Genomic DNA, 25,671 nt, shown 5'->3' on the forward strand with positions numbered 1-25,671 from the left:
GGGAAACAATAAAAGAGACATTCGGTTAACTGCGCTGTAACGCACATGACGTCAGTCGCTTTTCAGGGCCACAACATGATTCGGTGGTACTCTCTACCTTTTTCGCCAGTTGAATGAAAGGCACGCCTACCACATCTCCGATAAGAGTCGTTGCATAACGCAGGAGCCGGACGAAAACGTCTATGATGTCGTACAGCAATTGACCAAGACAGATTTCCGAGTTTTCTCTCGAAACTTACAATCTGACCTTTCCGCCTTAGATAATGCTGCCTCCAGTTGTAGATTTTTCCCCATGACCAAGTAAGAAATAAGGCAGGAACAATCGCCAGCTCCGAATGCCTTCCAGTTTTCAGAGAATATCTGAGCCAGGCATCCGTTTTCCACGTAGCTTCCCAAAATAGTGTCGTCCTCCCGCGGCAGCGACCTATCTTGGCTTTGAGAACAAAATGCTCAGCTTTGCTGACCTGAGCTAACACCTGACTGAGGCTGGTGAACAGTTTTGGTTCGAACATTCGCCGTGAAATTGCGAACCTAAAGCGAGATTCTTCAGAAATAATCGGCGTTTTTTTTTTGCTTCTTCACTGTTACTTGGCCTACGAGGGAGAACGTTTGTCCCTCTGGGGTGACATCGATCAGATCCAGGGACGTCATAACAGGGGCAGCCGCCAGCTTCTTTTCATTTACAGATCAGGAGATGGCGTCCGCAGCGTTCTGACCGATCTGAAACAGTTGGCCCCGTTGCTACTCTCCTAACCTGCATCTATCGTGGTTTCGAGTTCCACGGGACCAATCGCTGCCCAACCATAAACGGTCTTGACGGCTGCCTTATCGTCGTAGGCTCTGCTCCCATGTTGATGCATGCTGATAAATACAGACATCGCTCCTTCACTCATGTCGACCAATATGTCGACTGCAGCTTTCTCAAGACGAGCATAGCGTCCTGAAGAAGCTGCAAGGCGAAATATACTTATTCCTTTTTGGGGCCTTATTTTTATTGCATGAGCATTAAGATTAAATCCATCTAACACTTAGGTACGCAGAATAGCATACGCAAGCTGCAATGAAACTAAGTTAAAGAACCTCAAAAATTGCCTGGAAAAATAGCATGATTATCCTAAAGCAGCAATGACGACCAGTTCATTCAGCAAGCACAATCTGGTCACGATGTGGTTCTGAGCAAAACGCAATGTACTGGCCTTGTGGGTACGCGAGGAGCCTGTGCTCAGACACATCACTGTCTTCAAGCCTGGATAATTTCTCCCCGCCGCGGTGTAAATCATGTCGTAGTCATGTCAGTCATGCAAGTTTGTTGGCAATGTTCGTTGGGTCGTTCGTGCGTGCACTCTGACCCGCACGCACACAGGATCACACACCATCTCTGCACTGACCCGTTACGCTGCATATTTTAGGCTGGCATGTTTAAGTTGTGTTTCTCTTTATTTTCGTTCCCAAGTCCCATGGCTGCACATTTACATTTGCATTCAACTGCGTTTGTTTTCCGTATTGTTATGCGTTTAAATGTGGGTTTTCCGCTCGCCCCCCCCCCCCCCCCCTCTCGTCCGTGACAACATGTCCATACATTTGTGTGTCATTTCATTGCGCCTAACTGTCCATTTCCATGTATCTGTGAGTGACATCTCTGGTGGCAATGCCAAGCAAATAATAACTTAAGTTCAGTGAGCACTACTCGGCAGAGATCAGTTGCTTTTTGTAATGGTAACCAGCAGGATATTAATGTTCGAAGCAATGGCTACTATCAGATGCCAGGAAAATGCATGCAGCTGCTTGTGATCAGCTATGAAAATATCACGCAGCTGCTTGTCAGTACTTTACATAACCGTCAACCCCTCGCGATAGGGCAAGCAGATTCCGACGTTTGCGGTTGCATTTATAAACACAAGTTACAATACAGTAATCCCCATACATGCTGTTACGCCATAAAAAATGTCCTGAAGTTGGAAATAAGCACTGTCTGTCTCCCTTCCAACAATGTTTAAGCGCTGGCCCACATCATGCATACGTGACAACAGCTGCTGCATACAACCATGCTAGGATATGTGTTCTGTGGTATAAAGAACATTGTGAAAGCCGAGTTGCTATGCGTAATTTGAAAACGACACCGGAGAGCACCGGCTGGTCTCTCCCGAACTGCAACTCACCGAACAACAGAAACAGTGCCAGGTGATTTTATGTGGCGAAAAGTGTTCAAATATCTACGTGTCGGCATTACCCCTCCCCTCCCCCCTCCCCCCGCTGGCATACTAAGCATTCTACAGAGCATATATAACTATATGGTCCGTCCGAAACACAGAACGGTTTTGGTCAGCAAACTGTCCAGGGAACGGTAAGCGCGACCCCGCGACCTAGGCTGACCCCGAGTCGCCCTGAGCGGGAAGTGAGCTTGCCAGCCAGTTTTAGACAACGTCTTGTGGGCGACGCGATAAGTGAAAGGTCTGTCAAATCGTGTCATGCATGCATTGGGCCTGAAACTTTTAAGTTCAACCGTCTCGTTCTTATGATTAACGTTCTTAACCAACCGCTAAGGAAAAACGGGCTCTTGTCTGACCCGTGTGCTTACATGTTGCAACTTAAAAACGGCGTAAGTTGCAGTCTCACTTCAGGGAGCTGGTCACTAATGCGCCTACCCGGGTTGGGAGGGGGGGGGGGAAGGACTGACCTGAGTTGGTCGCTGTGGTACGCCGCGTCAGCTCCATCACGATTCGAGTGTAGCAGAAGACGATGACGAGCAGAGGTATGGGATACATGAACAAAAAGCTGGAAATGTTGTAGGTCGTCTCCAGAGCAGGGTGTGGAAAGGCGAAGAAGCTGACGCACTGGATGAAGTTGAGGTGTTTGTAGCGTGGATCTGGATGTCTTTCCACGTGGAAGACAAGGATCTGTGAAATAGAGCGACAGCACATCAACCACGAGCTCCAGCAGGCAGATATTGCGTCGATCGCATTCCTAACACTATTACAAACGTCGTTGTCACATATTCTTTGGTTATCGAGGTCAGCAATCGAGGGTTATGTCAAAAACAACGAGCGCTAGGGCTACGCAAAAGGCATTAGAAAGCTCTCGCCAGATCGCATCGGGTGTGTACTACTGAACGCTGGTAAAAGAATTTGTTATATGGTTTAATGAGATCATATGAATAATGTTAGCGCTTGACCATTGAAACTGCATTGTTATACCAAGACCTCGACATGCTGTGACATGCAGGAAAACGGCGATGAATAATTCTTGGAGCACTATCAAGTGGACAGGCATCGGCAGGTGTACATGATATCTATCATATCAAGTCAAAGGTGTGAATGTCGATGCATTCGCGTTTGCCGCTATATCAAATACTTGACAAGCCACATGGCATCATTATCGATATATTCGATACAAATATACAGTAAACCACACTAATTAAAATGCGGTGAAATAATAGCATATCAATGGCACAAGCTGTCATGCGCTTGGTACACACTAGCCCAGTTACAGGCGCTTTTTCAAGCCCATGGAGGTTGTAAAAATAAATAAACACGTTTACAAGTCCTCTGGGACTCTCACGGAGTGTCCTAGCTTTCGACCAATTTCAATGGTCTTGTATTGCTAAAATAACCGAACGTCTGTTTCGCGAGCAGCTTTATTCTGATTTGGTGAACATCAGTTCCTGTCAAACACACGGCACGGATTTAGCAGACGTCGTCCAACAGAAACAGCCCTATCTCACATCAATAGTCCGATCTTCCGTGTCATGGGCCATGGTGAAGCAAACCTTTTAGTTCCACTTCACCTGAGCAAATGTTTCCCTCGTCAAAGGCTCGTAAAGCGCCTATAACTGGGCTAGTGTGTACCAAGCGCATGACAACTTGTGCCATTGATATGCTATTATTTCACCGCATTTTAATTAGTGTGGTTTACTGTATATTTGTATCGAATATATCGATAATAATGCCATAGGCCATGTCAAATTAGTCCAGAAACTTAAACTATATCGGGTGAACTCCGAATGGTTTAAAAGCTATCTTTTTATTTCCAGTATGTACGCCTGCACTTCCCACAGCACTGCGTGATGAACTCCAGCCCAGTTCGAAATGCAGTTGGAGTGAACCAGGAAAGGTCACTGAGGCTATCGCTTCGCAACATCTTCTCAAACGACATCAGCTCGCACATTGTAAGCGACGTCGCTGCCGTGCAATATGTCGGTGCTATACAATTTATTGTTGTGGGGAGAAGACGTGACCTCACTGTACTTAATGGATGGAGAGTGCATTGTGCACTCCACATCAATGGTTCCGTCAAACTTGATGAACTGCAGCTTGATTACATCCCAACTGATGACGTTAGGCACGCCCCGAAGATATCGGAATGTGCCTTCCGTCTCTCCGTCAACAACACCATCATTAATGAGAGTCATGGTGCAAAAAGCTTGGGCCCGGTAATGGATCGAGAGCTGATGTTGAGCCACACATCGACCACTTTGTAGCCCAATGCATAGGCCTCCTTGGTGGTCTCAGACACGCAAAACACAGCTTCCGAAAGACACACTTTCTACATACTTTAGTTAACGTACTGGCACTTCCAGGAGTTCAGCGATGCAACAACGTCTATGGTAGCTGCAACGCCAGGTTCATAAAATGCATTAATAAATTATCAACTGTAGCGTGCATGGGCTACCACAGGACGACGCAAACACGATCATATGATCGATGTGCTTCGCATGCTCCACTGACTGGCTGCTCGTCGCCTCGTGAGTTCTCAGAAACCAAGAGAACTAGATGTACCATGTGAACAGGATGCGTTGGCCCTGTGTGAACTCACTTCTGTTAAAATTCGGGGTTCCTAGGTCATGATCTTCGGATCAAATAGGGTCAAACAAGGTCAAACTCCATATTGGTGTCCAAAGTGTCCCCAGAACCTAAATACCTGTTCTAAGCAAAAGGTCACTGGTGCTCATTCAAGGTCGGTGACCTTGTTGGACCTTTCGCAAGTCATGTTGACTAAACTCATACAAGGCTGCTTTGAGTTTTGCATTTAAATAAACGTCAAAGATTACACTAAGCAGTGTATTTCTAAAAAAAATATGTTGATCTCCGCCATTTCAGGCCATGACGTATTCTGAACTTTAAAAAGTCCAGGGGAGATGTATAGTGAGGCTCCGGTTAATAATACATTCAAAATGAGTACCAGAAACGGCCTCATACAGCAAGCTCAAGGCTAACAAACGGGCTAGTTTTGTCTTTGGTCTGACCTTCATGCCTGACCCTAGGTCAATGGATAGTTGTTCATTCAACTGTTGGGAAACCTACGAAGCTATCTCAGGGGTGTATGGCTTGGTCTGACACTCCGTTGTTGCATCAGATTGAACGATTCCTTAGAAATGGTCTTCGTTCAGTTCATGGCCTGACTTTGATAGTCCAGCGACCTCACAAGGTACATCTAAATTTTTACACCAAACGATTTGTTATTCAGGTGTCTACAGCTATGCAAAATGGGCGCGGCTTCTCGGCGCAGCACGGACAGCATTCTGGAAAACCTTCGGGGGTCAAATTGACCCTCAGCCGAGCGCGTGTTATGTTGGCCAAACATACGCGTATGCCACGTAACGCATTCCAGGATATATACAGCTGTGTGCAGTGGCAGCCTCCAATCACCGTGCATGAGTCTGCAACGGCATCCGAAACAAGAAATCCATTGCTGCGATTAATCTTGTACAGGAACTGTAGTTTGACCTCGAATTATGTCCGGCCTGGATTGAGCAAGCATCAACTTGTGGAACACAATTTTGCCAGAAATCTGGAGCTCGACTGCAGCGTGCATGAATTTTTCACCTGACCAGGTGCGACTTGCACAGCTGATAAGTGATAGCGTCACAATGAGCTTGACATATCCGAGGATTAGAAACAGCCGAATAGAAGTACGCTAGATACAGCCGAAAAAAGGCTGCATGAGAAGAAACACCATTGGAAACCTAAAAATGCCTACCAGAGCGCAGCTTTGCGATGTTATCTTGACCTGACGCGCGACCGGTCCGGAATCCCCGAAAAAAGGGCATTGACACGTGCATATACATCCTCCTCCGTTAGGTCGAAAATTGCGTTCTAGAGCACGGGCAAGTTCTTCCTTTAGTCTTTTCAACCACACTTTGTCAAAAATACGCTGAATAGCCTTCCAAAGTTGGGGTGACCGAACCAATGCCTCAAGTATTATTCCCGAAAGACAGAATGATGGACTCGATACCGACTGTTGAAGCATCCCGAAACGAGGGAACGCGCAACCTCTCTCTGAAGCTTATTATGTCAACGCAGAATTCGACCCGTGTCGAATGTGTGCGCCGATGCAGAGGGGATGGGCCTGTGCTCAACCGGCCCATCTTGTTCCTAGGCCTGTGACTGGGGAGACGGCACACAAACAGTCTGCTGAAATGTGGCTCTGCGCGAAACTACCGCACGCCTTCTGCCCGGACAAAGCACTTAACTTTACGCCACTGACGGGCTTAGAGCATCTCGATTAGCTCGTTTGGCGAGACGTGAGCAGTTTATCTAGCGCCCTGCGAGTGCGGCGCCTTCATCTCCGGCGCGTCGGGCCGCGCGACCTCCCGCGCGGGCTGCGGGCAGCCGTCGACCACGCCCGTCACGGCAACGTTCGACGATCGCCTACGCTTGGGGCACGTGTCTGGCGGGCTGCGGTGTTTATGCCGCGCCCACCGGGTGACGTCTCGAATTTCCGATCACGGGACGTGTTCGCGCCACACGCCTAACGAGGCGTCCATCACGCCTTGACACCCGGCGCACCCCGCGGTCTGCACGGACGGTGCGCGGGCTGTTGTTCAGCTCCGATTGCACGTCAATTGGCAGATGAAGTATGCTGCGTAAAAATAGGCCTCACGTTCAGTTATGGTGATAGATGCGTAACAAGGTGGTATAATGAACGCGATGGTGTTCGCAGTTGTAATCGGAGCATAACATGCGTCACTGCTGGGGGTGCACGAGGTATCGGTATCAAGCGCTTTGCAGAACCGGCATTGGCCAGGACTTCTTCAGTACACAAGTGCAGGAACTAATGCAGGAGCATTGGCACTAGTCAGTACCAGACGGCACCATGAGTCCCAGGGGCTGAAAATAGGACGTTTTCTGTCACCGACGGCATTTGGAACAGCCTGAGCTGTCGCCTGGACCCAAATATATCAGAAACCGTCGCAATATAACTACAAGTACGATAAACCACACAAAGCAAAGCTCACTGAAGTGCGATAAATCATAAACATCGGAAATATTTTCGTTTGGGAAGGTTCATTTGCACTAAAGCATCATTTGATCACCATGCGATAGCACCGATGGTTAAGGTGTAGGTCTTATTGCACGAGTGGTCGGCGCAGCGGGCAGTTAGTGAGCACATTGGTTCGGTTCAATCCTAGGACATTGCATGTACGGAGAAGGGTGAGAACATGCCTTGTCAGTGGCCGCATCGCAACCATCAATGGCAAGTAATAAACCCCACGCACTATCTCACGACATGCTGGGGCAATACCAGTGTTGGAGAAAGAGCTTTAACAAAATTTAATCCATCTATAAAAATAACCACTATTTTGCTACCAGTTTTACACTCTTTGTATGCCACGAACTACGTTACCTCAAGTGGTATTACCGTAAGTGGTAAAAATTTTATATTTTTCACATCACATCACAGTCACTTATGTCTATAACTGCAGTGTTTCAAATTAAATTTCACAGTTTTCAATAATGCTCAAGATTCAGATTTTTGGCAATTACAATGCACGTCTAAGAAATCTTTACTGTAATCCAGATCCACCGGCCAGAAATTCCTCACTGGATAACCTATTTCATGGCCTGGGCCACAGGGATGGCAATTGAATGTCTGCGTAACGAGCCGTGCGTAGCGAAGTTGGTTGATCACTTCGAATTTGGGCGCTGTGACTATTGCTTTGTATGACGGCCTTGTTAAGGGTTAGGGAAGGGTTTGAAAAAGTACCATACTGATTACCCCCCCCCCCCCCCCCCTGTGGAAACCTTGGCTATGCCACTGTTAATGATCAGATGCTGAGATGTGTTAATGGTGTGGCTCAAATGGCATTGACATTTTTCTGTATTTCCACTAGCACTAGAAACAGAAGAGTACCCTCATCATGTGTGCTGGGTCACACTGACACCAGAAACCATATGAGATATACCTAGCACTGATTGGCATTTAGCAGGGGTGCAGTTTCCTTTTTTGTCAGGGGCTCCAGCCCCCCCCCCCCCCCCGAAAAAACATATTTGGTCTAGCCACGACTTTGAGGAGAAAGTGAGTCAAATCTGGGAAGACATTGAGAAAACCTGGAAAAAGGGAAGATACCAACAAACCTGTCTGTTGGTGTCTTTTAAAGGGGTGTGTTGCGTCGTCTTCACTGCTCGGCCCCCTGGGGCCTGAGTTGAGTGAGTTCAGTTGAGTTGAGTTGAGAATAAAATGAGGGCCCAACCCATTTCGCACCCGAGATCACAGACCACAGGTGCAGCACTCACAAGAATGCAGTTGCATTATCGACATTGTGATAAAAAGACGGAAACATTATGATTGACTGCATGCAGTTAAGACGTCAAGCACGGAACACAACAACTTAAGGACACAATTCAGGGACCATGATTGCATAAACGTTGGGATGTGACATAGTCAATGACGGATGTTCACCGGGGTTGACGAGCGATCAACGGCGCACAGCGCCCATGCTGCCCTGAATGTTGCTGCCAGCAGAGTCAGTGAAATTTGTGTTACGTCGATAGAGCACCAAAACTGTAACATGGCCAGTTTTAGTAAAAAAAAATGAACTTTCAAGGATGTTAATCTACAAATTTATCACTACATATTGTAATCAACCAATGATTGTGTGTTTATCAAATGTTATCTAAGCTGAATTATTGCTACATTCATTTATTCAAATTGGCAAATGGGACCGCCACGCCGGTGCCAGTTCAAGATCTAGTACGTTTTGGTACGTTCTGCCGCCCAATATGTTGTTATAGGGCCTGGGCACAGATAAAACAACGCCCCAAAAAACTGGCGATCAGCTACGCCTTTCCAGCCAGTAAGCTTCTCACGACAAAAACAAACCAACGGTAGCCTACGGCTTTGCACTGAACTCGACTCGCAGCCGCGTTGCGAGCATGCGGGGCCATCCGTCTCAAATGGCACGATTTTTAAAACACCGTGTAGCACTGATCACGTTTGTCGCAAGGTGCTGAGGCCAGCCATGCTTCTTATGATTAGTAATAAGTCTAATTATTTGAAATTGTATACTGCTCAGTACGTGAAGTAAACTTTGGCTGACAAAAAAGGTGTGATAAACACTGATCTGGGGTTCATCGCACGAGCTTTGTATCACCACTGATCTGCGATGTCAGCACTGACATAGCATAAATTTCAGTATATTTTTGTCATCTGTTGAAATCTATCTTGATTAAAGCTACCATGTTTGGCATCATTGTGTAACTCAACTTGCTCATATAGCGAAATGTGAATGCCTCGACATGTGCTCCACACAAACTTACGCTGCAAGCGCTAGCAATTCAGACCAATGCTGAGTTTTACGTATCGTCTAACTGGAACATTCTGTTGCAAGTTGCTGCAATTGTCGCAAATTCCTCACCAAACGGATGGTCAAAATTCCAATATTTGTTGCCCATCAAATCCTGTAAATCGATAGCTTTATTCACCCTTGTTAAGTCCTGTTGGTATCGGTTGAAATACAACGACTGTATTAGCATTTATTCGTTACGATTTTAAACCACATCTGAGCCGAAAATGTCGGAATCATTGTGGACACTGCATATGAAAATGCGAAGACGCCAGATATCGGATATAACAATATCAAGATGCCAACGTAACATGGATTCAAGCGACCGGAACTATCCCTTGCGGTGGGACGCATTTAACATCTAATCTGAGATTCGACTCGATGGAAAGAAACGGACGTGTATTGATGAGGTGTTAAGTCTTTATTACGAAACCGCATAGGTATTAAGCCGTTATTACAAAACCGCATAAAACAATCAATCCAACCACATAAATCGTCAGCCATGTTTTGCCGAAGATGGTGTTCACATATGAGTTTTTCTCTCTCGTTCTTACACGCTGTTACGATACGTTCAAAATGTTTTCCTCTGGTGAAGTAATTTGGTCTATATTGATGCTAGTATATTTCTGATAACATTATTATGTCATCGGATAGAAAGCAAGGGTCTCTTTAAGTCGCTTCGAAGTTGTTTCATCTCCCTGGCAATGATGTCGCCACGCTATTTTCTCAACGTACATGCAAACTTACATCACTTAGTTTAATGAACCCTTGACTGACGATCCACTGCCTACATCCTAGCCAACTTGATAACTAATATATAATATCGGAGGAGAAGTGATCTTAAGTAAGGTGTTGTTATCGTTACTATCATTTACTTCGCAGCACCTGGCTTGAATGCTGTTAATTTACCTACAGAGTTTCGCATCACTAGGTCAGGACCAGCCTGGAAGCATCAGACCAGGCATGACTCAAGCCAATGCAGCGGCCTGCAGCATCACAGCTGGCCCAGCGGCCAGTCTTACCAGAGCTGGCGCAGCGGCCGGTCTTACTAGGGCTGGCCCAGCGGCCGGTCTTACCAGGGCTGGCCCAGCGGCCAGTCTTACCAGAGCTGGCGCAGCGCCCAGTCTTACTAGGGATGGCTCAGCGGCCAGTCTCACCAGGGTCAGCGTAGCGGCCGGCGGCATCATAGCTGGCCTAGCGGCCAGTCTTTACAGGGCTGGCGCAGAGGCTAATCTTTTCAGAACTGACACAGGAGCCACTCTTTCCAGCTGACTGACCACTCCTGTCCCGTGGTAGCGGTTGACCTTTCCTGACCCGCTCTGGTATCTGACCTCTCCCAACCCGGTTGGGTACCTGGCCTCTCCTGATCCGGTTGAGTACCTAGCCTCTGCTGATCCAGGGAGGCCTTTCCAAACAGTTCCTAAGTTCTGCAACGTAATCCATCGTGAAAACGGCTAATATAAAGATGAGGCGCAGTTTTTACGGAAAAACATGCCCGTTAATCTAGGTATGCGGCGTGGTTATGGGTTCATCACTGCGAAAGCAGCGTTCGTGGAGCTAAAAAATATCAGGATCGCAGTTGCTGTCAGCATGATGGCTTTCGACCTTACAGGAAGTGTTCCATATTTGCATGTAGTTTTGCGCTGAAGTGCCCAGCTTGCAGAGCTTTCGGTGCAGTTCACAATCCTGCCCATCTTAAGACCTAAGTCACTCTAATTTCTGAGCTACGCACCCCCGAAAACGGGGAATGGTATATCGGGGAGAGTATTTCAAGTCATCTTGGCATTCACGACGTGATGATGACGTCATTTAAATCTTGTCACTCCATAAGCGGTGCGACGATCAATGCAAAATAAAAATAGTCGAGAAGGTGTTTATATGTGGCGTTTGTGAGTGCGATTTCTAGATATAACGACCGTCATTTGGCTCGCAATCAATGTTATGCAACGTATGATGACGTAATCAAACCATGACGCATTGAGAAACACACTTATCAAACAGAAAATTGTGCTGTATAGAGCAGTATTTTCCACTTACAAGGCACACCAGTAATTCTAAGTGAGTTGTTTTGTCAAATCCGATGCGTGGTTTAATATCTATAAATTTAAAACATACCCTTTTAGGCTGGTAGTTTTAAGAAAAGTGATGCGATATGACTAAGAGCGTTGGTACGTGCTTCATAAGTTGAAATGTTTTTGTCCGGTGGTACAAAATTATTCTTATCACTTAAACCATAAGATAAACTTTTGATGCATTCATTTTCCACGATCCAAAAGAATCCAAACATAACGTTTTTAAACGAAACTCGTCCGCCTTTTAGCCCCCTCACTGGAACGCCGAAAAGTTTTCCTTTATTCCCAAATCTCGAATTTCAAATCCGATATGATCCGATCCAAGACAGCCAAAATGTTTGATAATCATCCGCATCAATTCATGGTATTACAAATTCACGTAATCTGCTGCTTATTTGTGAAGAGCACTATGCATATAGATAAGACAGTACTAAAAGCCTTATTCCTCGAAGAATAATCAGAAGAATGGAGAGATAGATGGATTCACATTTCGGCTACATGTCTTTACCAAAACGTTGTGTTTGTTAAAAAATAATTGCCTTCATTCCTTAATACCTTTATCAAAACATCTCCTGTGTTGGGTCTGTTGTGGCTGGCGGATGCGCTACCTATTCCGGCTGCATGTTTTGATAAAGGCGTGCATTCGAAATGTCAATAATCTACTTCTCCATTCTTCTGATCAGTCTACGAGGAATAGGCCTATTAGCACTGTCCTATCTGTATTCGAAAGTCACCCATATTCGTCCATAATTATCTCATCCAATCCCATAGATCACTTAAATTTAACCTACAGCAGAAAATGAAGCATGCGAAATTTTAATGTTTGATTCGATTAATGTCCTTGGACAGTTTTAAGCTCGTTCCAATTCATTGGGGCCGGTTGATTCATTTATGATCCTAAAGGCTTATTGATTATCAATCTCATGTGGTTCTAACTTTGCTATTTGGGGCCATCAACAATGCATTCGGATGCACGTGCAGTAGCCTATAGTTTACACTCATCGCGCCCATTTCAAGCATAAATGGTGAGGCCGTCAGCAGCAGTCATAAGTTGTCGCTGCATTGCACGATTTGAAACAAAAGTATCATCGTTTCAAATCGGATAATTGTATCCAGTAATCGAGGCACCATGGTTTCCCCTTCACACAGTGGCACCTTCGACTAATTCTAAGTGCGCCTATGTTTAAACATTGCAAGGCATGCTTCTTAACCAAACATACATAGTCATTTACATTTGATGCGCTTCAGCTATCTCCTGTTTTTCTCCTTCCGCTTCACCCCTGCTAAACCTATCCTTTGGAGCTCGAAGACGCAAAGACGCGCCTCCTCTGACCAGAGTTTGGGCCACTGCTCCGCCCAGATTCTGGGCTCTCTCCTGCATGGGAGGAGTGCGTTCTCCTTACCTCCTTACCCATCTGCTACTCTCCCCTGCTCTTGAGCGTTTCCATACTCTAATCTAATCAACTCTGCCCTGCTTTTATCCCTGCACTGGGGCCGTTACTGACCGGGCGAGGCTGCAACGTGATGAGAGGATAGCTGGCCTGCAAGACAGCTCTCACCTGAGGAAAGCTGCAGACGGCCGAGAGGAGCCAGGCGGCGGAGAGCGTGCGCTTGCAGCGGTTGGCCGTGCCAAGCAGCGCCATCGGCCGGACCACGGCACAGTACCTGACGTCATCGGTCACAGAGTAAGCGGTTGACGTCACATTAGCTGAAGTGCCGCGGGCCTGCACCAGTCACTGTGCGAACTCACGATACCTGAGATGGGAATATGAGAATAAGGTAGCGTCGCTCGAGCACTCGGCACCGGTCAAATCTGATACACTCCTGGATTAAACATGCCACCTTCGAGAAGAAGTTTAGATATTGCACAGTTGGCAGCATAATCAGGGAAACCGTGATGGTATAAGAGACTCAAAATCAGCAGTAAATATTGAGTTTGTTTATAAACAAAACGATGATTTTGGCGCGATGTCACCAGTCCCCGTTTCATTGCTCAAGAAAACACCATTCACACTCCAAAAACACAAACTGCCTGCCCCTTTACTACGCATGGATTCCCCTCCAATGATAGAGGGCGAAGAGCAACCGAACATTTGCTACCACTATGACATGCACTCTATTAGAAACAGATTTTCCATTATACCGTTTCGCCTGCACCACATATCGTTACCGTTTACCCTCTTTTCATGGACAGACTTTTTCCAAATTCTAATTGGGTGGCTGTTTTGCACCTCCTCTCGGGATCTCGGAACCCATCGGATCATCTTAGAGGCGAAATCTTGGACGTGGGCCGACTTTGTTTTGAAATTACGTAAGCCCCTAATTGCACTTGTCAGGAACAGTGTGCACATAAATAAGACAGGACTGTTAGCCTTATTCTTCCTCGAATAAACAGGAGGAATGAAAGACAGGTGTATTCGATCTATCGGCAACATTCCTTTATCAAAACAAGCATGAATACTAAATTCAAAATCAATGGACTGCAATAATTTTGAAAATGCTGCTTATATTCCTTTCCATAAAGGCATCTAACCGAAATATGTATGCATTTGTCTCTTCTTTCCCCTGGTTATGCACAGCGAATGAGACTGACAGTAATGTCTCGTGACTTAATTCCTATGTTAGTGCTTTCTAAAAACTTCATGTGAATTCTCAGTTTAGCAAGAAGGGAGAGGGCCGTTTTGTCCTCATTCCTTTGGGATCTCGGGGCCCATTGGATCATTTATAAGGCAAAATCTGGAAGATGAACTGACCTTGCTTTGAAGTCCAAACTTTCAAAAAACGTTATGTGAGGTATCAGGTTGGCAAAAAGTGAAATAGATTTGAACATGAGCATGGAACGCGCTGGATTTTCTTGGACTTTGATATTCGGGCTAAATTAAGGCAAAATGGTCACATAAAAGACGCCTTGGATTCGTCATCAGAGAAACGTCAAACATCAATAAAACGGGATAACGCAAACTGTAGATGCCGAGAAAAAAAACTGTTACATAAAAAAGCACGGATTCACATTCCCCAAATTGTGCTTATACCTCTCTCTCTCAACATTCTGGCTCAGTTGCAGCTGTAGGATAAAGGAAGTTTGAAGGGTCAAATGCTGCTGGGTGTGGCGTTGAAATTCATGCAAATAATGACAACTGTTGCTCTACCAGACATCTCGACATCTCCACTTTTGGAGCATCGGCTTGGTGCCCTGTGATCTGGCACATTGCCCCTGCATGATCTAATCTCTGCTAACACGTCATGACCAGCTCCTGGTCAATAAACAACCGGTTCGAAATTGCCCAGATAGGACAAATGAGCTATCGGGCCCCTTGTGCATTTCTCTGGATCTGCCCTTGTCACCCCATCTATCGGCCTTGGCAGTATTTGCGCATTCATTATCGAATGCATGTCGTACAATATGCATGTCTAGTTAACAGCTAGCATGCGAGTAAACATACACTGATTTCAGCATCGAAACCAGCGTATGTTCGTCGCGGCGCTGTCTTGCTGGCATATCCTGTGCAGCCGGCTATGGCAGTCCAGTCTCCAACACATGCTTTATGTTGATTCGTAGTGTATCTGACGATACCAAATCATGACAAACATTGTCTTGTAGCAATAGAAGGCGCCATGTGATTGTATGCTCTGTGAGGGCCGTGATTTGTCCTGACCATGCAAGGGGTTCCATAAATCGGGCTTGGAGCCACCAGTGGACGATAAAGAACGTGCAAAAGTTTGTCCGAATTTGTCCGATTCATGGCCAGGAAGTGCTCTCACGTGTCGTCGCTCTAGCTGAACGTTTGCCGGTAAGATGGAAAAAAGGGACGAAATCGGTCTCCACATGACATGGAGTCAAGGAATTTGTCTCGCAACAATGCATCCCAAGCGAACTCTGGATGCCTGTCGCTTGCATATTGCTGCAACGCGCGACCCTCTTCAGAATGCCACAGTCACGTCAAACCATCCAATTCATTGATGCGCGTCACACGGACCGTTCATCTCCCATTAAAGTCGCTTTGAGCCCCCACGTCCATGTGCTCAGCATGTCAGTCACGTAAAGTCAAACGGAACACGCCGATAGCGGTGGCAACAGTCACTGTCCAGAATTCCCTGTAGACCATGTAATGTTTTCATGACGGGAGAGGTCGTATACAAATGACGCACAGGGGTGTGCTAGACGTGGCTACCAGCCAGCTCCAAGTCCAATAAAGGGCCCTGCCACTCCAACACAAGCCTAATGTTTTTAACAAGATGGCTCGCTGAATTAACTGCATATCGTATTACACATATGTCAAGCCATGAGCAGGCTCACATACTTTCTACCAGCTTCACAGTGTTCTACGCGTCCTGCTCGATATGCCCCCCCCCCTCTCCCCCTCCCTCCCCCATACGAGGGGGCCACGGACGCCGCCTATTAAGGGTTTTCCGTAAGAACTGTCGGAGCAGTTTTGAGCGCGGTGCTAGGATCGATGACAGCTGGGTTCATATTGCTCTACATGATATGACAATTTGAAGCCTCTGACCTTGACGGCTGATGATCCTTTATCACATTTTCAAGGTCATGCCAGATACATGTTGCTCAAGAGTGACAAATAACGCCTATTCCTCGCAAAAAATACCATCCAAAGAGGTTTTCTACTGAACTATCTGTACCACCTTGAATTCCAATGGTATTATTTTTGGTGGCTTTTCCCAAGTCGGGTCATCTAAATCAAACCAGACCAAACCTAAACATCAGATCAATGTCAAAACTGGACATTTTTCTTGAAAATTGCGTTAATGGTTAGCTTTGGACCACTCACTTCAAGTTGCGTGACCACGAGGACGTCGCCGGACATCTTGCTTTGAGTTCAGGAAAGGTCACTTACTTAATTGACCTTCATCGCCCCCTTGGAGAATTTTGCCGCCTGGGGTAGTTTTGACTCTTATTTTTAGTGCAACTATCAAGATAATCTCACAATTGTTTGATGATCTCGACCTCCTTAAGACCAGACATGATCACGCGCGATCCTTTCCTTAGAAAACGTAGCGGTCCCAAGTCCTAACTTGCTTGACTTCATTTGACTGCAAAGTTACAGCATAGTGACCGAAGAAATTGCCACAAACGAGCTCATATAGAGTAATGCCTACTCTAACTACTCGCGCATAAACTACGTGTGAACCTGGCGTCGTTGCCAAATGCTGCAATAGTGATGGGACGAGAAAAAGAAGAAGACAAACAGACTTTAGGAATTAGTGACATTTAGGCGACGTCTGGTTAAAAGCCGATATCCACGACCATGAGCTATGCAAATACGGAACACAGAGAGGAGCGTCCGGGTGAAAAGTGGGGAGCACCGAGAGGAGCACGTGGGTCAGAAGAAGGGAGCATCGAGAGGAGCACCCGATGGTCATCGACTCAGCGCACCGAAGCATCACCGACGCAGTCTGGTACGCAGAGCGCACTAACCGGTCGATGCTGATGCAGACCAGGACAAAGTTGGACAGGTAGAGGCCGAACACCTTCAAGAAGGCCAGCAGGCGACAGAGCAGCTCGCCGCCCAGCCACTGGACTGTTGCCGACCAGCCGACCTCCAGCGGCATCAGGATGCAGGTCACCTGAAACGCACGGGTCGCGAGCGGTCAGGCGGCGCGAGCAGATCACCTCGACATACTGTGCTGGGGTGGCACTAATCGCGTGGCGCTGGCCCATTGGGAAGGGCGCACCAGAAATCACGATTGTTCTCCGCGTAAGCGCTAGTGTAACCTATGGCTGCGGCGCTGTCCGCCGGTCTGCGGCGTGTCCGGCTGTCTGCGGCGCTGTCCGGCGCTGTCCGGCTGTTTGTAGTGCTGTCCGGCACTGTCCGGCTGTCTGCGGCATTGTCCGACGCTGCCCGGTTGTCTGCGGTGCTGTCCGGCGCTGTCCGGCTGCTGCAGCGTGCACACGGCTGCGCCTTAATACATGACTGCGGTGCCCGAGCGGTAATATAACACACGGCTGCGGCGCTGTCCGGCTGTCTGCGGCGCTGTCTGCGGTGCTGTCCGTCGCTGTCCGGCTGCCTGCGGGATTGTCCGGCGCTGCCCGGCCGTCTGCGATGCTGTCCGGCGCTGTCCGGCTGCTGCAGCGCGCACACGGCTGCGCCTTAATACATGGCTGCGGCGCCCGAGCGCTAATATACCACACGGCTGCGGCGCTGTGCTGTGATGTCTCGAGCAGCTGCGGGAATATGACACTCGTACATTACAGAGGTAGCCGGCGCGTCTGGCCTGCCCCGGGCTGCTGAAGCTGGCCAGAGCTCCGCAGACCGCGGTGGGGGCAGCCGGGCCCCGCGCAGCTGCCGCTGGCGATTGCAACGCTTGGATTGGGACGCGCTGCTGAAAATCTAGACCATACGAAATGAAGTGCGGTGAAAAGTTCATGGTTTTGAATTGCATTACCCTTGACGGTTCTGTCACCTAACTTCGCGTATCTTACGTTGTGGGAGGCATGTAGTGTCATGTTGAAATGTTGCGTATAACGTTATATTGTAGCTATGGGCATAATGAGACCCGTAGCACACCGAAAATTGGTACAAGAATTCCTCCACGACAGTTCCTCCCCACTCTGCCTTTGTTCAGCAAGTTTGGGGAGCATATCAAGTAACTGATAAGAAGCTTTGGAGCGTTGTGCGATCTGTGGAAGCCTCATTAAAAATGTTTGCGCGAGTTAAGCGATATGTTTTCTAGCCAGCTGCCCTGTCCAGCTCTGTTTTACATCACTGAAAGGCTGCTATGAAAAACCACATTTAAAAGGCCTTCGTAAGACGCAAGCCCCTCTAGTTTCTGAACCATGCACCCGCGAAAATGGGAAAGGTATATCGGGACGAGAAGAGTATTCCGAAGTCACCTTGGTGTTCATGACGTCACAATAGCGTCATTCAAATCCCGTCATTCCATAAGCCGTGCGGTGATTGAGGCAAAGAAAAATATTATTGTCGAGGCCTTCACACCTGGCGTTCATGAGCGCGATTTCCAGATAAAATGGCCGTCAAAGGGCTCTCAATCAAGGTTGTGCAAGGTACGATGACGTACTCGAATCATGACACATTGAGGGGCATATAAACTAAACAGAGAATTATGCTGCCAAGAGCGGTCTTTTCTACTTAAAAGCACACCAACAGCTATAATTGAGCTTGTTTCATCGAATTTCATAGTTACTTTAATATTTTCAAATGTGAATCACTCCCTCTAAGCTACAGATTGCGATAAGAGTGCGCCCAGAATTTAGTCTCTGTTACTCGGCTCCCAAAGTGCATGACAACTCATGACACAGAGAGGGTTGGTGCAAGGGCAGATCCAAGTGAGACGAAATAGCGCAATGTCCATGTACGAAGAGGCTAAGGTAAGGCAGGAATTTTCCAGCATCAAGCTTTGCTTTCGGTAAAATGGTGGCACCTTGTGCCCTGGTCGCCACCCATATTAGATGCTGAATTTGTCGTTAACCAGCACTTTGGTTTTCTAATAATGCCTGTCACGGCTGCCAGCCCAAGTTGGAATGCACAAATTACCGTCCGACAGGATCGATGTCCACCAATAGCTGTGGGCCCTATATGGACGGAGGGAACCGCAAACGTTCTTCATTTGTTTTCCGTTTAAGTACAAAATTATAATGAACGATATGTTGGCGCAATATTTTACCATAAGTTATTGAATATGCCTTGTTCTACTCGATAAAACCGTGGCTAAACTGCCCAGCACAGTCCGCCTTATGCGCATCGTACTTCTATGAAATACTATTGCGGTCAATATACACAATGTTCACAATGAGGGACGCATCCAAGATTTTCTACACGGGGAAGGTTCGGTACAAACGGATTACACCAATTTTTTGCTTTTTGTCAGCAGCCATCTGTGGTGAAGAAAGAAAAATGAGGGCCTTAAGTGGCGGCCCTGAGGGACGGGCCTCTCGCTCCCCACCACTGGCTGCGCCTCCCACTCTTCTTCATCCCTGGCTGCGCCCCTCCTCGCGGTCAAGATGAGGTTTTACCTTATCTTATTGCTCGACGGCTGCAGTTCTCATGTTTTTCCGTTTCGGCCACCCGCCGTAATTGCCCGGTCCCGTCCATGTATGTGCAGCCTTGCATATATGCTCACGGGGTAAAATTGCTTGCATTGTTTTAATGTCGCCTTCTAGCAGCCATTACTACAAAATGCGTACAGTGTCCATCGAACGCAGGTAACTTTGCTTAGGTAGCATGGTAAGATAACTACCCGAACTCTTCTGTACTGCTGCTTTTCTAGAAATTACCGTAAGTACCAAAAACGGGGTTTTGCAATATAACTGCCCTGACAGTTCACACGCATTTTATATCGCACTAAACGTGATCAGTCTTACTTCGAAAATGTTGGTATAATTAAAGGAATTGCACGGAAACAGAACCACAAAATGCTGCTTGGAATACTCTCTTTAATTAACGGGGAGCTCAAACTGTGATGGCTAAAGTGAAATGTATGTTCCAGAAACGCTACCTTGCTTCAGGATGTTGCACCTTATGGTTTTTGGACATTCCAGAGGTTCCATTTCCCCTCCCCTTTTCCTCCACCTGAAAGAAGGATTAGCAATGAGTTGAGTATGGGCTTGGATTCATCTCTTCACCTTCGGGGCGAGCGGAAGTTGAATTCGCGCATAACACGTCTCTAGCGCTGTCGTGTATCCTTGCCGTACCATGGTTGCCAATGTGCGACACATTAGGTTGAAAGTTGATAAATTCACGGAAATATCTATTCCAATGGCAGTTTGATATTGGAAGCAGTCTGTTACCAGTATAACCCTACGCCGTGGGCACACGCTTGAACGGTTTAACTAACTGCGTACTAAAGATTCCCAAAAGTGTCCATGTTGTTTATTTGTTTGCACATCATTTCACTCCAGATACGCAACAGGGATCGATCCAGGGCCAGAAATACTTTTTTCACAATCATCTAAGGGCATGCTGAATTTCAGAGAACATGTAGACAGGAAGTGGGGCTCAGTGGGGTGTGTTACGCTCAGAGACCCTTCAAGTGACGTGTTGACGCTCTCCCCCCCCCCTCCCCCCAGAGATCAGCATGTCAGCTGAAACCCATTCATGTGGGGGGGGGGGGAAGGCTGAAGGAATTCGGGCTCAGTAAGTGTAATGAACGCACTCACATCATCTCGGCGAGGAGTCACCCAACTCACCTCTTTATTTGAGGACTTTGTTCCGCACGGTTTGCCCGACCGGCACCGAGATAGCGGTGACTGAGGAACACTCACCGCAGTCGCCCGTCTGGTCTGGTCGATACCGTCGTAAAGTAAACCGCGAGCGAAATGCCGCCGGCCACTGGCCACGTGGTAGCTACGAGCGCCACGATCTAAGGCCGGTGATATATTGCGGTGCGCATCTGCAGGCCCACGGAGACAGTCTGAGAAGGCTACATTCATGGCTGTTGTAGCTGCCAGATGGGTCTTCAATAACGAGACCATTACGTAATCATAATTGGAGGTTGCGCCATGACTTACGTAGCCCAAACATCGCACTAACCCATGCACACCGTGACGGGGCCGCAAAATGCCAGTCCGGTTGTCCCCAATCCACGACTCGGCACATGGCCATTGGCCAACGCTAAGCCAATTTAGCTCAAATACCATGCCTTTTATGACATGCGACGAGCAAAGAAATTGAAAATTGGTTCGGCATTAGCCGGGCCTGGTCTGGCAATTGTAACTGACGAAAACCATGGACGCGTGATGATTTAGTGTTGGCAATATCCACGGCATTTGGAAGTACGCTATTGTTTTGTTCGATGTATTAATGGGCACAATGACCATGACTGCGCGTCTGTCTGGTGCTCATGGTTCAGTATCTCTTGATCTAAGCCAGAGCGCCTCGCATTCGAGATTAATTTCAGGAAAGGTGGCGTTACCGCCTTCCGGTCGACTGCAGGCGCGCCTATGCATTGGTAGGACCGGTCGGAGATCTGTTAGGTGGCGGTGTCGTGTGAATTTGGTTACACCTTTCAGTCACTTTCACATGTTCGTTCGCTCATGGTGTGATGTAATACAGCTATTTTTCCCAACTGTTGCATTCACAACTTGGTCCAACATACCCGTCTCTCTAGAAACAAACCGAAGTTCGGCATAAATGTGTAAGCGTTCCATCAAGGAATATAAAGGCTCATTTTGTATCGCGTAGTAAAGGCTGGGTGCTCAGCTCCCCGGAGAGCGCAGCACGTTACATTAGACACCAGTGCGGAGGACGAATTTGCCCCCGGCCGCGACTCATTTTCTCCCGATAACGAGAACGTGGCGCCTCATTACGGCACGAGGAAGCTGCGGCACACTGGGCTGGGTAATCGGGCTGGCGTTTTCCAGACGGGGTAATTGGTTCATTTGTGCTATATTTGGGTATGTGTCCGGCGGCAATGAGCCTGTGGCCACGCGTGGCCTGGACTAGTATTCTAATTAGTTTACAAATAGGTTACTAAAATTCTTTTTACATTAGCCTTACTCTACAGAATTCTGGCTGGATGCCAACTAAAAAGGTATTTGAAGTGTAGTTATTGAGAACGAAGCAACATTTTTGACAGTGAAGCCGTGACAAAGACGGTAGGTTCCTTTTGAAAGAACCTTCTTCATTTCCCGATATGCTTTTACTCGACATTTTACGTCTACGACACATTATAGCTCTTTCCACAATCGTCTGATTCGACACGGGCTGAAACTGGTTACTTGCTTGATAATGCGTGAAAAGTGGAGTAACAGGGAAAACCAAATGTTGTCGTTAAGACCTTAACAACGGTAAGTTCCAGCAGGGATGTATTTGTATTTCGTCGTACAGCTCCTATTACACAATTCAAGTCTGCATTACTCCATAAATGGTCCCATTCGCTACCTTGGAATTAGGTTCCTCAGCAATGCAACCGGGCACAAATACAGGGACAATGTCTAATTCTGCGCCAGACGATCAGTGTCATTGCTACATCCAGCTGGCCAAAGTTGTGCTGAATAAAAACTGTACCGGACGCTGTGTCAGTTATTGCCAAAATTTGCGAAACGTGTAAATTCGTTAGCGGTTATTGCCGTTTGGAATCGGCTAACACCAATCAGCACCTAACTTTGTCAAGATGTAGCAGCTTGTTTGGCCACTGCTGTGGGTCTTCTGAGAGTTTTAGGCGTTGAGCACATGTGTGCGTGCTGATATTCGTTTTCTTGCTTTTTAAGTGCACTCTTGTAAGGAAGCACTGGCAACAGCAAATGCGACAAGTGGGAGACGATTAGATAGATTATATGGTATTTAACAACCTTACTTTTGCACATTGTCAATTCTGATAAAAATGCCTGATTGCGTCGGCGAACTGCTACCATGTTGAGCTTTCCTTGGTGATTTCATTGTATGGCTTGTGCATGCGTTCCAGTGATCATCTGAGTGTCAGGTGGGCATTTCGACCCATCCACAGTCGTTGTTCGCGTTATACCGTCAGAAAAAGAAAGTTTTTACTTAGGTTTATGCCAATGCCTGTGAAGACGGTATGGTAAGATGACATGTGACATTTCCCGTATTGGGACATTTCTTATGTCAATGTTGAATAACAGAACAAAACTAATAGATGTGAAATTAATCATTTAAACCAGCGTCGATTAAGAAGGCACCTTATGCTTTTGCCGTAATGATTTGCCTGGATTCTATAACCTGCAGCAAAAGCCGAGACAGTTTTTCGGTCTTAGTGGCACAGTGATCACGATATTTATTTTCATCCACCAACATAACCATCTATCTTTCTTCATTTTTGTTTTTAAGGCTACGTTTGTTTCAATCGTTTGAACCAGAGACCTTCGGGCCACCCAAGTTGATATTTCCTCGCAACGACTTCGTGCACCAACATGTGAAATCTAAAAGCAAACATGTTTGGAACGCGTTACCTCCAAAGATAATCTTTTCCTGCAACTGGACAATAAATATGAAGTGCATTTAACAAATTCAGCACCTCAACTATGCATCTCTTGTCGTTGAATATCGTCATGCATAGCGACCGAATCTTGTTTTCAGGTTCATGAAACGAATGCAACCACATCCTACTGGACATATCGATGACCTGAATTACAGGGTCACGGCAATCGCCGACGCGACGCTGAAGACAGCTATTCCGCCTCGTCAGTCGCAATCATCCAGGGGATGTGCGGCAGACGCACAGGCCCGTATGGACACTCAATTGCCGGAAAATAAAGGACCTCTGTCTCGACGCGCGGTTGCTGACAAGACCCAGCGGCCTGCTCAACGACCAACGGCGCCAGGGGCGAAGCCGGCCGGCCCACCAGGGTCGTGGCCGCCCTCCTCACATGCGCCTGGCCGCAGAGAGGTGGTGACCATGCACGTGCATGCACCGACTGCCGGACGTGCGCAGCCTCGTCTCGACTCTGCTGGACCGCGACGGCTGCAGCGCTGCTGCGAGCGCCCGCCACGGCCCGCCCGCGGCGCTCGGCGACGCCGTGGACACACGTCGAGTGCGACCTCCGGCCATGACGGAGAGAGCGATCGCCGACAGGTGGCGCTGGTGACCGCGGTGGGGAACCACGTTCTCAAACGATCATTTGTTATCCAAAGGGCCCTAATCTAAACAACCAATCGCTCCACGTGCACCCGCTCGCCCGCGCGGGCGCGGGAGAGCAGGTGCGGCTCGAGAACCTGCTCGGGACGGCCTGGGGGTTACCTCCGACAAAGCTCGTTCGCCGCTTCCAGGCTGACTCGTACTTTAGCTCGTCCTCGTGCCGACGGCTTGCTGGTGCGGCTTGCTGGTGGACGTGCGGCTTGCTGGTGCCGGCGGCTTGCTGGTGCCTGGACGCTGCGCCGCTGCCGAGTGTGTTCTTCCCTGTAATCTTCACTTTGGTTGACTTCGACTTGCGTTTACTTTATGTTCACTTTATCAGTTGCGTGCGTTTGAGGTGTAATGTCATCGTTGAGCTGAGCGATGATGAAAATTAAATTAAAATTAAACGGCAGACGTGAAGGAAATCAAAAACGATTGGTCATCATAAGTATTTCGAGCCAAGGAATAAGACAAGGCAGCGTCAGGGCAGGAGTAAAAAGCCTAGAATTCCCATAAGCAGTCGCATATCCGTTCACGTGGCGATGGCAGCGTTTGTTTCGGTCAATGTCAGAACTAGGAAATGCGACTGGCAGAGGTCAGACTGGCAGGGTCACAAGTAACGGGTAGAACCAACGGCTACGGAGGCACCCGGCGATAGGCAAAATACGAACTGGATGTTTTCTTACCATTAAGAGCAGCTTAGAGTTGTCCTAATTCTTGCTTCAGGCTGACGAACGTTAACGAGCGTGCATAAGAAGAGTAACACATATACTTGACGGTGTAATTGTTGGAAGTTTGAAGTTATCGAATCTCACAGATGCCACGCGTTAGCGAGCACGAACGTTCTCGAATTGAAATAAGAGCACAGGCGTGCAGCATGCAAAGTTTCAGTTTGGATGATCTTCAGACAACATCGATTTGCATTTAAACACGCCTATTAATCATTGAGGGTTGATGTATGTTCATTCGCTTTAATGGCTCTGAGGCAACGACCTGGCGCGTCAACATGGAGAGCGAAAATAAGGGAGATTTATGCTCATCCGAAATCAATGAAGGTTCGCTCAAACACCTGGATCTGCTTGGGCTTAATTCACGTATTTCCCTTGAACTTAGTTAACTCAATAACCGCTCGACTAAGGACCTGTGCCATAAACAGGGAACTCAACCGCGGGCGCAACAGACGAGATGCAGATTTGCACCAGGCGGCCCTGCATGGGACATCGATGACCACTGCCGCCCGCCGGACCGCCGCAGCCTCTGCAGTTCGCGAGGCAGGTGCAGCCGCTGCCGTCCGCACCGCACGCCAGAGGAGCAACGGGCGCATTGACGCACAACTGATTAAATCGCCCACTTGTTCGTTAACTCCATCTATGCACCCAAATATCATACATTGACCCTCGCCCTGCCAGGGTGGGGGACCGGCGCAGGCGGCGGGCAGCAGCCGACGAACCCGTCGATCACGAGCAGGGAGGCGGCTCTGTCACATTA

The 25,671-nt window shown here is 47.6% G+C and overlaps 1 protein-coding gene across 1 annotated transcript in view; it reads right to left on the reverse strand.

Moving 5' to 3' along the window:
* Window positions 1-25,671, reverse strand: part of LOC119100721 (gonadotropin-releasing hormone receptor) — an 88,908-nt gene that overhangs the window by 57,445 nt on the left and 5,792 nt on the right. The window contains exons 2-4 of the mRNA XM_037223811.1: window positions 17,069-17,217; window positions 13,194-13,299; window positions 2,678-2,897 (exon numbers count right to left, since the gene is read on the reverse strand). Coding sequence (XP_037079706.1) covers window positions 2,678-2,897; window positions 13,194-13,299; window positions 17,069-17,217 — 475 coding nt within the window. The remainder of the gene's footprint in view (window positions 1-2,677; window positions 2,898-13,193; window positions 13,300-17,068; window positions 17,218-25,671) is intronic.

The sequence above is a fragment of the Pollicipes pollicipes genome, unplaced genomic scaffold, assembly GCF_011947565.3.
Source record: "Pollicipes pollicipes isolate AB1234 unplaced genomic scaffold, Ppol_2.1 Scaffold_4881;HRSCAF=5763_pilon_pilon_pilon, whole genome shotgun sequence".
Taxonomy (NCBI): Eukaryota; Metazoa; Arthropoda; class Thecostraca; order Pollicipedomorpha; family Pollicipedidae; genus Pollicipes; species Pollicipes pollicipes.